This window comes from Anolis sagrei, chromosome 7 (genome assembly GCF_037176765.1).
Source record: "Anolis sagrei isolate rAnoSag1 chromosome 7, rAnoSag1.mat, whole genome shotgun sequence".
NCBI lineage: Eukaryota > Metazoa > Chordata > Lepidosauria > Squamata > Dactyloidae > Anolis > Anolis sagrei.
Window position 1 is genome coordinate 16,396,668 of NC_090027.1, and position 13,184 is coordinate 16,409,851.

Consider the following 13,184-nt stretch of genomic DNA (forward strand, 5'->3'; position numbering starts at 1 on the left):
TTTTGAGGTATTCAGTGCCATTTACATTGGTATTCTCCTCCACATGATTTACCAAGGCTTTAAAGCAGTGGTTCCCATCCTGTGGTTCGTGGACCACCAGTGGTCTGCAAGGATGAAAATATAGTCACCGTGGCACCAAGGCCTTTTCCAAAACTGAATAGAGCAGTGGTTCCCAACCTGTGGTCCATGGACCACCAGTTGTGCATAAGAACAAAAATATGGTCCGCGGCCTCACTATTACTACTTTGGAACAACCTTGTAGCAATGAAAGCGACTGGTCTTGCGAAACTCTCTTATAGTGCCGAGGCAACAGGGATGTCAGGAGGGGAGAGGCTGACTACCTACGAAATATTGCTACTACCATATCAGATCTAGATTATTTAATATAGTTTTCTGTGGGCAAGCTGATGGTGACTACTGGATGGCATATGTTCTGTATCAGAAACTTGAGCTGATGTGGTCTATCCAGTGCAATTTTCTGAATCAGCACCCCAAATAACTAAACCAAATTGACCAAAAAGTGATTTGTAACCCTTTTGGTACGAAAAAAAAAGCCAATGGGATTTTGGCCTGCATCAATAGGAGCATAGTGTCTAGGTACAGGGAAATAATGCTACCCCTCTATTCCGCTTTGGTTAGACCACACCTGGAATATTGTGTCCAATTCTGGGCACCACAATTGAAGAGAGATATTGACAAGCTGGAATGTGTCCAGAGGAGGGCGACTAAAATGATCAAGGGTCTGGAGAACAAGCCCTATGAGGAGCGGCTTAAGGAGCTGGGCATGTTTAGCCTGAAGAAGAGAAGGCTGAGAGAAGATATGATAGCCATGTATAAATATGTGAGAGGAAGCCACAGGGAGGAGGGAGCAAGCTTGTTTTCTGCTTCCCTGGAGACTAGGACGCGGAACAATGGCTTCAAACTACAAGAGAGGAGATTCCATCTGAACACGAGGAAGAACTTCCTGACTGTGAGAGACGTTCAGCAGTGGAACTCTCTGCCCCGGAGTGTGGTGGAGGCTCCTTCTTTGGAAGCTTTCAAACAGAGGCTGGATGGCCATCTGTCAGGGGTGATTTGAATGCAATATTCCTGCTTCTTGGCAGGGGGTTGGACTGGATGGCCCATGAGGTCTCTTCCAACTCTTGGATTCTATTCTATGATTCTAATGTTGGAGAGTGGTCCCGGGTCAAAGTTGTCCCTGGTCAAATAAAGGTTGGGAACCACTGGACTAGAGGATCTTGGTTTATGATTTGCTGTTAACATTAACAGATAACAGGCTTGGAACTGACTCTACAGAACCAAGAATCCAAAGGAAACAGCTGCTAGTTTTGTTGTGTCTGTGAATTCATACAATGATTTTGTTTAGATCACACCAAACTATATATTTTGCTTGATAAGAAACCATACCATGGACTGAATGTCAAGACATACAACAAACAAAGCACAGTTCTAGCCAACTTGTCTGCTTTTAAGTTTACTCTCTTCAGGGTTAACAGTCAAATCGTAACTATTTTCACAGCACCACACTCTTTAGCTGCTCTTTGTCAATGATCTGGAAATTTAGGGGCTTATTTCCTATATTTATACCCCACCCTTCTCACCCCCGAGAGGGGACTCAGGGCAGCCTCACAAACACCATACAGTGTCATCATAATAAAACAGTCAACAATACATTAAAATATTAAAAATAATAAAACAATAATTAAAACAATTGGTTAACACACGCCTATTAAAATCAGACTCTAAAATCCAGTCCGGATCAAATCACTGCCATAAGTGTTAAAATCTTCTTTTACTTGCTGCTCACTAATCGAACGCTTGGTCCCAAAGCCAGGTCTTGATTTTTCTTCTAAAAGACAGGAGGGAGGTGGCCGTTCTGATGTCTCTGGGGAGAGTATTCCACAGGCGGGGAGCCACTGATGAGAAGGCCCTGTCCCTCGTCCCCTTGATCCTATGTCAATAGGATCAAGAGCAGGGCCTTTCCAGATTATCTTAAGTTTCGTGATGGTTTGTACCAGGAGATACGTGCGAACAGGTAGTCTGGGCCAGAACTGTTTAGGGCCTTAAAAGTTAAGTCCAGCACTTTGAATCGTGCTCAGAAGCTGATAGGCAGCCAGCTTCAAATTAGATCATAATTAGTAGACCTAAAATAAACCATGATTCATGAAAAGCCTCCAAGTAAAACACAAAACAAAACAAAACCTTGAGGTGGCTGGAAATCCACTTTTCATTTTGGAAAACAATGCTTTTTAGCAGTGGTCCTCAACCTGCAGGTCCCCAGGTGTTTTGGCCTACAATGCCCAGAAATCCCAGCCAGCTTATCAGTAGTTAGGATTTCTGGGAGCTGAAGGCCATAACATCTGGGGACCCACAGGTTGGGAACCACTGCTTTATAGGAAGCTGCCTGATGTATAAAGTATAAGGTGATTCAAGATGGTTATATGTTTCTTCTGGTGGGATAGATGGGCTCAAAGCCAACCTTAAAAACTCTGGCATAGACACTGAGAACTGGGAAGCCCGGGCCCTTGAGTGCTCCAGTTGGACCAGCAGTGCTGTAGAATTTGGAGGGCGAAAGGGAGAAATGTGCCAAGAGGAAGGTGCATCAAGCCAACCCCAACCAGGACCACCTTCCATCTGGAAACCAATGCCCTCACTGCGGGAAAAGATGCAGATCAAAAATAGGGCTCCAGAGTCACCTACGGACCCACCACCAGTGGAAGAGAATCCTGCTCAGACAACGAGGGATTGCCTAAGTAAGTAAGATGGGATAAAATATTTCTAGGTGTTCACTGGCTATCACTGGGAGGGTGCTATTGCACTCATGACCTACACTTGGACTTCCCATAGTCAACTAGTTGGTCACTGTGTTAAAAAATATAATTCTGGATTAGGGCTTGGTCTATTTCAGCAGGGCTCTGTTGTCCTCCTGCTCTATCACTGGGCTACAAAAAGCATCTAAAGTAAGATGAGAGTTCAGAGTACATTCCAAGATGGATTTGGCCACAGTGATCCTTGCTATAATTACCTCTCAATTAGAGTACTGTAATACACTCGACAAAGCCCTAAATGGCTCGGGGCCAAGATTTCTGAATCACCACTTTCTCCTATATAAGCTTGTCTGGAATTTGAGATCTTCAACAGAGGCCCTTTTACATGTCTCATGACACTGAGATGCCAGCTGGAAAGCACCCAAAACCGGTCTTTCGCTGCATCACCACCTTCACTGAAGAACCCCTGAAGCCAACCTGGTGCACTTCCAATGAGTGGTTGACACTGTATCTTGTCTGTCTGGCATTTGGTTTTTAAATCAGCTGTTTTAAAAGTTTTTAATGTTTTTTTAAAGAATGCTATATGTATATTTGTGTCCTGACACTTTAGGGTCCAAGTAGGTAGAAAGGGGATTAATAAATAAATACAGATTCAGAGACCTAGTAAGACGCTTATTCCCACCAGTTAATACATGAGGATCTTGTAAATGGAGACACCTTGGCTTTCTGCATTCCAAGTATATTTCCCACTGCTGAGCTATGGGTCTGAGCAGTGGGACGACAGCCATAGGTTGTTGGATAGAAGCCACCACAACTACTTAGGAAGGTGGGGACATAAAAGTGGTTGTAGTAACAGCCGCATAGCACAGAAGCAGCTCTAGATGCTGCAGTCGCAGTGGCGCAATACCAATAAGATATTGGAGGAATAGCCACCTGTGTACTAAAAGTGCTTTCACATCTACATAGAACTCTAGTGTGTCTACATATGATAGTTGCACAATGCATCTCCCACAGTTGTGTTGGTGAACTGGAACTGTCCATAGTAGCAAACCAAGTTAGGTTCAGAATGAGTGAGCTAAGGAGAATGCAGAACCCAGAAAGCTTTAAAATCATTCTCTACATCAGGGAAGAAGACCGAGGTATTGTCACAAGGTGGAAGATGAGGCTCAGTTTTCCTTCTTGTTGCTCGTGGCTTTCATTTTTCTCCGTAGCCGCACCAGGTCGACATAGACGTTGCGCTGGAGGACGGCCGAAGCGCAGACAAGGGCTCCATGAAGCGCTCCTGGAAACCCACCTAGAAAAACATCCTGACCTGGAGAATGGGAAAACAAAGTGCATTTAAGAGAACTTTAGTAATATATGTATAGGTGTTGGACTAGCTGGTCTTTAATAATAATAATAATAATAATAATAATAATAATAATAATTTATTTATACCCCGCCACCATCTCCCCAAGGGGACTCGGAGCGGCTTACATGAGGCCAAGCCTGACAACACATCAATAAAACAAAATAAAACAATACAATTAATATAACTCACATATAAACAGTAACACACATGGATTTAAAAAAAAAGACTATGGTCGGGCCAAATATAATAGTTGAAAATTTAAAAAATAAATGCTGGGCATGAACAGAAGTAGGATGTATCTGGTAGGAGGGTAAAAAGAAAAGAAGGGAGAGCAACCCAACAAGTAGTTAAAGTGCTTCTAAGGACATTTTGCTGGGAATTATTTCCTTATTAAGGGAGGCACACTGGAACAGCCACGTTTTCAGGCTCCTCCTAAAGACTGCCAATGTGGGGGCTTGCCTAATATCTTTAGAAAGTGAGTTCCAGAGTCGGGGGGCCACCACAGAGAAGGCCCACTCCCTCTTCCCCACCAATCGCGCCTGGGAAGGGTGCGGGAGTGAGAGCAGGGCTTCTCCAGATGATCGAAGAGATTGCGGGGTTTGTACACAGAAATGTGATCATGCAGGTATGCAACATTCTAATAATATATGTCTAGGGTGTTGGACTAGCTGGTCTTTATGCAAGATTCTAGGAAATACAGCGCTGCTTCTTTTCCTTTTTGAACTCTATGCTCTTTCCCATCTCTCTCTCAATAGCTGGGATTCTCCCCCATACCAGTGTTTCTCAGCCCGGGCTTGGGACCCCTTGGGGGGTTGCGAGGGGGTGTCAGAGGGGTTGCCAAAGGCCACCAGAAAGCACAGTATTTTCCGTTGGTCATAGGGGTTTTGTGTGGGAAGTTTAGCCCAATTCTATCATTGGTGGGGTTCAGAAATCTCTTTGATTGTAGGTGAACTATAAATCCCGGCAATTACAATTCCCAAATGTCAAGTCTATTTTCCCCAAACTCCACCAGTGTTCACATTTGGGCATATTATTTGTGTCAAGTTTGGTCCAGATCCATCATTGTTTGAGTCCACAGTGCTCTCTGGATGTAGGCGAACTACAACTTCAGAACTCAAGGTCAACCAAACCCTTCCAGTATTGAATTGAATTGTTTATTGTACTAGGCATTGGCCATGACATAAAATATACAACCTTTAAAAATACAATAATCACTTTCCAATATAAATATTAAAACATGTTCCGTATACTGACTCTTTAAAATTATAGTAGTGACATGATAACAATTATGAATGTCTGATTTGTATCATCCCAAAATATCTTCATTTCAATTTCTAGCTTCTGCTGTGGACTTTACTTTACATGGAAGTTCTGTGTGCCAAGTTTGGCTCAAATTAATCATTGATGGAGTTCAGAATGCCCTTTAATTATAGGTGAACTATAAATCCCAGCAACTACAACTCCCAAATGACAAAATCAATCCCCCCCCCCCCCCCCAACCTCACCAGTATTCAAATTTGGGCGTATCGGGTATTTATGACAAATTTGGTCCAGTGAATGAAAATACATCCTGCATATCAGATATTTACATTATGCTTCAAAACAGTAGCAAAATTACAGTTGTGAAGTTGTCATGAAAATAATTTGCTGGTTGGGGGTCACCACAATATGAGGAGCTGTGTTAAGGGGTCGCGGCATCAGGAAGGTTGAGAACCACTGTTCTAAGGTGAGGAAGGCTGCTCTGTGGCCCCTTCTATAGTGTCCTATAGCCCAGGATCTGGTCCCAGATTATCTGCTTTACACTGGATTTACATGATTCTTCACTGCCAGATAATCTGGGATAAGGAGATAATCTGGGCTCAGATCCTGGGATATCGGGGCAGTGTGGCAGGGACCTGAGATGCTGCTACTGATCAACATTTTTCAAAAAGGAAGTTTTAGTACTTTTTAAATCCTTATTAGTTCAAAAGTTTGGTAATGAGACGTAGAGGATCTATGTTTTTATCAGTTTTATTACTTATTGAATTTTATTTATGTTAAATGTTTTAACTGTTTTTATATTATTGTGGGCATCGAATCGTGCTGTTTTGTAAACCACACTGAGTTGACCTCGGGCTGAGAATGACGGTATAGAAATATAGCAAATAATAATAATAATAATAAGTCTTTTTCAATTGAATTTGATTTTTAGTGCAATCTGCTTTGTGTGCACTCACAAGGAAGCCCTACTGATTCCAGTGAGGTTTACTCTTGCATGAATTGATATTCTGCATATTAAACAGAGGGGTATTTACTAGGCCTGGGCGGTTTCGTTCGTTAATTTTGTAATTCGTTAAATATTCGTTAATTTTAGCAATTACAAAACGATTACAAAACTTATTTTTAAACCCGGAAGTGTTTTTAAATATCGAAACGGCATGCGCCAAATAGTTTTGTATTTCCGTCCATTTCGGAAATACGTAAGATGGCTTGGCTAGATGCTTGCTGGGAGCTCTCCTCTCTCTCCTCTCCTTAGCCAGTCAGAGGCAGAGCCTGAAAGAGGAGGAGGAGGAGGAGGAGGAGAGGGCGGGGAAGGCGCCGGCTGAGCAAGAGAGCGAGAGGGCGAGCGACCCTCAGCGGGAAGGCGGCCCGTCCCTCCTTCCTCACCTTTGCGGTGGGTGTGCTTCGTTCTCCCAATTCCGCACTGAAACCTTAGCGGAGGGCTGGGCTAGATGGCCTTTGGGGAGCCCCTTCTCCCAATTCCGCATTGAAACCTTAGGAGGGGGCTGGACTAGATGGCCTTTGGGGAGCCCCTTCTCCCAATTCCGCACTGAAACCTTAGGAGGGGGCTGGACTAGATGGCCTTTGGGGAGCCCCTTCTCCCAATTCCGCACTGAAACCTTAGGAGGGGGCTGGACTAGATGGCCTTTGGGGAGCCCCTTCTCCCAATTCCGCACTGAAACCTTAGGAGGGGGCTGGACTAGATGGCCTTTGGGGAGCCCCTTCTCCCAATTCCGCACTGAAACCTTAGGAGGGGGCTGGACTAGATGGCCTTTGGGGAGCCCCTTCTCCCAATTCCGCACTGAAACCTTAGGAGGGGGCTGGACTAGATGGCCTTTGGGGAGCCCCTTCTCCCAATTCCGCACTGAAACCTTAGGAGGGGGCTGGACTAGATGGCCTTTGGGGAGCCCCTTCTCCCAATTCCGCACTGAAACCTTAGGAGGGGGCTGGGCTAGATGGCCTTTGGGGAGCCCCTTCTCCCAATTCCGCATTGAAACCTTAGGAGGGGGCTGGACTAGATGGCCTTTGGGGAGCCCCTTCTCCCAATTCCGCACTGAAACCTTAGGAGGGGGCTGGACTAGATGGCCTTTGGGGAGCCCCTTCTCCCAATTCCGCACTGAAACCTTAGGAGGGGGCTGGACTAGATGGCCTTTGGGGAGCCCCTTCTCCCAATTCCGCACTGAAACCTTAGGAGGGGGCTGGGCTAGATGGCCTTTGGGGAGCCCCTTCTCCCAATTCCGCATTGAAACCTTAGGAGGGGGCTGGACTAGATGGCCTTTGGGGAGCCCCTTCTCCCAATTCCGCACTGAAACCTTAGGAGGGGGCTGGACTAGATGGCCTTTGGGGAGCCCCTTCTCCCAATTCCGCACTGAAACCTTAGGAGGGGGCTGGGCTAGATGGCCTTTGGGGAGCCCCTTCTCCCAATTCCGCATTGAAACCTTAGGAGGGGGCTGGACTAGATGGCCTTTGGGGAGCCCCTTCTCCCAATTCCGCACTGAAACCTTAGGAGGGGGCTGGACTAGATGGCCTTTGGGGAGCCCCTTCTCCCAATTCCGCACTGAAACCTTAGGAGGGGGCTGGACTAGATGGCCTTTGGGGAGCCCCTTCTCCCAATTCCGCACTGAAACCTTAGGAGGGGGCTGGACTAGATGGCCTTTGGGGAGCCCCTTCTCCCAATTCCGCACTGAAACCTTAGCTTCGGAGGAGCCGGGCCTGACTCGGCGGCAGCGCTTGAGGGCCCGCCAGAGTGAGTGCCTGCCTTCCCTCCTTAATAATAATTTCTCCTCCCTATTCTACTAAATTAATAATTAAATTAAAAAAATATTGAAAAAAAAAGGGCGCCATCTTTACAAAATGTTTTGTAAATATTAACGAAATTTCGTAAATACCGAACTTTTTTAAGGGAAAATTTTGTAATTATTTTAAATATCGAAACAAAAAAAACCCCCAAATACAAATCGATTTTAGAAACAAATTTTTGCGTTGTTACCCAGGCCTAGTATTTACTTATCTAGTGCAGCTCCTAGTGCTTGTTCGGGAGTGCACGGACCATTGCATGACTCTGAAACTTGCACCTTGGGAATCTGCCAAGCACCCCTCCCCACTCCTGCGCGAAGCCACAGCTCATTTGCAAAGGATTATTCGAAAGCACGCCTCCGCCTCCCTCTAATCCAAATCTGCTCCTTGTTACTGATCTCATTTTGTGTTCCTCCTTTGTACGGTCCTCATTTATGACCTCTGACTTGGACTCCTGGAGGGTTCCTTCATAATTCGGTTTAGACTATCTCTATTTTTCTCAGTGAAAGCTTTAGACATTTTAATTCTGCTGACCAATATTAAATAGTAAAAGGGGTGGTATCTCAGAAAAATTAAGAGTAACGTTGTAAAGCAGCGTTTCTCAACCTGGGGATCGGGACCCCTGGGGGGTCATGAGGGGGTTTCAGAGTGGTCACCAAAGACCATCAGAAAACATATATTTCTGATGATCTTAGCAATCCATTTGTCAGAGAAGGCTGAATATATCTCTACCTGTCCTTCTCTTTCTTTTTGGAAACAGACGGCGAATCCTCCTACCGAAAGCCCTCCTCTGCTGTGACTGGCCGGCCTCTCAACCAAGGAGAGGGTTGTTTCTGAGACTCCAAACAGGGAGGGGAGAACAGGCATGCTTGGCGCATGGCAGCATGGTGCACATGTGTGGGCAAGGGAGAGCGTGTGAGGCTGGAGGGAGGCTTGTGCCAGCGAGTCCCTTCCAGGCATGGGGGTTCTGTGTGGGACGTTTGGTCCAATTCTATTGCTGGTAGGGTTCAGTTTGTAGGTGAACTATACATCCGAGAAACTACAACTCCCAAATGTCAAGGTCTATTTTCCCCAAACTCCACCAGTATTCACATTTGGGCATATTGAGAATTCGTGCCAAGTTTGGTCCAAATCCATCATTGTTGGAATCCACTGTGCTCTCTGGATGTTGGTGAACTACAACTCCAAAACTCAAGGCCTATGCCAGTGGTTCTCAACGTGTAGGTCCCCAGATGTTTGGTCTACAACTCCCAGAAGTCCCAGCCAGTTTACCAGCTGTTGGGATTTCTGGGAGTTGAAGGCCAAAACATCTGGTGACCCACAGGTTGAGAACCCACTGGTCTATGCCCACCAAATCCTTCCAGTATTTTCTCTTGGTCATGGGAGCTCTGTGTGCTAAGTTTGATTCAATTCCATTTTTGGTGGATTTCAAAATGTTCTTTGATTGTAAGCGAACTATAAATCCCAGCATCTACAATTCCTAAGTGACAAAACCCCCAACCCCACCAGTATCCAAATGTGGGCGTTATCGGGTATTTGTGCCAAATTTGGTCCAGTGAATTAAAATATGTCCTATGTATTTATATTACAGTTAATAACAGTAGCAAAATTACAGTTATGAAGTAGCAATGAAAATAATTTTATGGTTGGGGGTCACCACAACATGAAGGGGTCATGGTATTAGGAAGGTTGAGAAACACTGGCCTATAACCACATTTAAGACCCATTTATAAAGGTAAAAGTTTCCCCTTGACATTAAGTCTAGTTGATTCTGGCTCTGGGGGATGGTGCTCATCTCCATATCTAAGCCAAAGAGACATCATTGTCCATAGATGCCTCCCAGGTCATGTGGCAGGCATGACTGCATGGAATGCCGTTACCTTTCCCTCAACTGATCTACTCACATTTGCATGTTTTTGAACTGCTAGATTGGCAGAAGCTGGGGCTTATGACAGGAGCTCACTCCACAGATTCGAACCACTGACCTTCTGCAGCTGAGCGGTTTAACTCATTAATAACAGTAGCAAAATTACAGTTGTGAGGTAGCAACGAAAATAATTTTATGTTTGGGGGTCACCACAACATGAAGAACTGTATTAAGGGATTGCAGCATTTGGAAGGTTGAAAAATACTGTTGTAAAGCATAATAAGTTACATCTGTTGATGAATATTTCAAGCATTTTTTCAAAAAAATTACCTCCCAAATTTGTGACATAGTTTGGATTATTTAGACCAAACCTTTTTAGCCCTTAGTTTCTGGGCCTAAGTGACAGCTTTGGGTTTTGGAAGTCTCTCATTCAAACAATCACCGTATGTCGGATCTGACGGCAAATAACAAGTATCAACGTCTGATGTATATCCCTCTCATACATGGATTGGTTACACTAATTTTATTTTTCAGATTAAAATGCATTGGGTTATGGATTTTCTCCAAAATCAAGTTGCTCTGAATGCTTTACACGTTATAATGAAAAGAATTCACCTAAGAAAAAATGTTTTGAAAAATAATTCCATAGGCTGCTAATACAACTCTGAATTTAAGGTGCTTATGGTGACATATACAGCGTTCAGCTGCTTATGACTTCAGTACTGACTGGCACGCCTAAGGAATGGTGAACAGTATGGGCTTCACTTAAGCACAAAGTAAAAGCATGGCTAATATTTAGTAAAGCTTTTGAGGCCTGATTTAATCCCAATGCTTACAGTTTTATTTTGTTTGACTCACTTTTTAACTCGTCAACTTGTTTTATACGTTCTTCCTGTATTTAAATTATTTTTTTACTGTTTTAAACAGTTTTCATAGAATCATAGAATCAAAGAGTTGGAAGAGACCTCATGGGCCATCCAGTCCAACCCCCTGCCAAGAAGCAGGAATATTGCATTCAAATCACCCCTGACAGATGGCCATCCAGCCTCTGTTTAAAAACTTCCAAAGAAGGAGCCTCCACCACACTCCGGGGCAGAGAGTTCCACTGCTGAACGGCTCTCACAGTCAGGAAGTTCTTCCTAATGTTCAGATGGAATCTCCTCTCTTGTAGTTTGAAGCCATTGTTCCGCGTCCTAGTCTCCAAGGAAGCAGAAAACAAGCTTGCTCCCTCCTCCCTGTGGCTTCCTCTCACATATTTATACATGGCTATCATATCTCCTCTCAGCCTTCTCTTCTTCAGGCTAAACATGCCCAGTTCCCTAAGCCGCTCCTCATAGGGCTTGTTCTCCAGACCCTTGATCATTTTAGTCGCCCTCCTCTGGACACATTCCAGCTTGTCAATATCTCTCTTGAATTGTGGTGCCCAGAATTGGACACAATATTCCAGATGTGGTCTAACCAAAGCAGAATAGAGGGGTAGCATTACTTCCTTAGATCTAGACACTATGCTCCTATTGATGCAGGCCAAAATCCCATTGGCTTTTTTTGCCGCCACACCACATTGTTGGCTCATGTTTAACTTGTTGTCCACGAGGACTGCAAGATCTTTTTCACACGTACTGCTCTCGAGCCAGGCGTCACCCATTCTGTATCTTTGCATTTCATTTTTTTCTGCCAAAGTGGAGTATCTTGCATTTGTCACTGTTGAACTTCATTTTGTTAGTTTTGGCCCATCTCTCTAATCTGTCAAGATCGTTTTGAATTCTGCTCCTGTCCTCTGGACTATTGGCTATCCCTCCCAATTTGGTGTCGTCTGCAAACTTGATGATCATGCCTTCTAGCCCTTCATCGGTTTATATTGATCTTGCTGACATCCCATGGCGTTGGATTAAATACAAATGCATGAATAAACACCTATTTGGAAATTTAGGAAGAAATGTTTCTTCATGAATGTAACTCTTTGCTAAATAGTTTGAAAGAAGCAAAGAACAATTTTAGCCATTTTCCTCCCATTACAAGAAAATAATTCAAAACTGCCTGTTGGGGTTCAGCCTGTGTGTGAACTTGAACCTGACTCTCTGATTGTATTTCCTGATGCCCGTGTAGATGTTAATGTGAATTCTGAGGCCAATTTAGATGATGATGGTTTGAGTAGTGAAAATCCTACAGCCTTGGAAAGCGAAAGTCAAGATTCTCATACATTCCGAGTCGAGCGGAGACGGTTCACTCCCTTTTCCTCCCAGTCTTAGCTCTCTGGAGAATCAGACACCTGGCCTGCCTAATGAGGATAGGCGGGGGCAGATTTGGCAGAGTCGGGGAGAAGCACAATGTTTACGCAGGTCAGCCAGATTGAAAGAAATCCAAACAAAATCTTCAGGCGTGTCTCGCAATAGATTTCTTGGCCTTAAATATGCCTGGTCTGAATACAGCTTCAGACCAGGCATAATTCCAGATTCATGTGCCAGCGTTTGCAGGTCTCCTGATTCAAGTGGCCTTGTTCCTCTGGGGTTTTGTAGTTGTGCTAAGTATGGTTAGTGGATTGCTAACAGGTTCCAGGATTCAGCAGTTTTGCTGTGGGTTTCATGATCTTATTTATGGACATTTCTTGTTGCTGATTTTTACTGTGACTTGTTACCTTTGCATTTTTTCTCTTTTTTGTATTCATCTTTCATAAATAAAAAGGATTGTTTTTCCTGAAGCCAAGTGTGGTGGATTGTTGTCTGAGGGTCCAGTTTCCTGCTCTGGGTTGCAACACTGCCATTTAAAAAACTTTTTATATTTTAAAGCTTTATTTTGCACAAAAGCAAATGCATGTGGCCTGTGCAGAAAAATTTGTGCAAAGATATTGCATGTGTAGAAAATAGAAATACAGTAAAGTCTCTCTTTTCCAACCTTCACTCATCCAACATTCTGTATTATCCAACGCAGTCTGCCTCCCACCCAGATCCACAGCTGTTTCAATACATTGCAATGTTTTGGTGCTAAATTTGTAAATACAGTCATTACTACATAATGTTACTGTGTATTGAACTGCTTTTTCTGTTGATTTGTTGTAAAGCATAATATTTTGGTGATTGATTTGTAATATCATAATGTAATTTGATGTTTAACAGGCTTTTCCTCAGTCTCTCCTTATTATCCA

At 44.0% G+C, this 13,184-nt stretch overlaps 1 protein-coding gene across 1 annotated transcript in view; it reads right to left on the bottom strand.

Annotated features, from left to right (window-relative positions):
- Positions 1-903: 903 nt before the first annotated feature.
- Positions 904-13,184, bottom strand: part of RETSAT (retinol saturase) — a 73,104-nt gene continuing 60,823 nt past the window's right edge. The window contains exon 11 of the mRNA XM_060786948.2: positions 904-4,080. Within this exon, the coding sequence (XP_060642931.2) occupies positions 3,935-4,080 (146 nt within the window). The 3' untranslated portion in view covers positions 904-3,934. The remainder of the gene's footprint in view (positions 4,081-13,184) is intronic.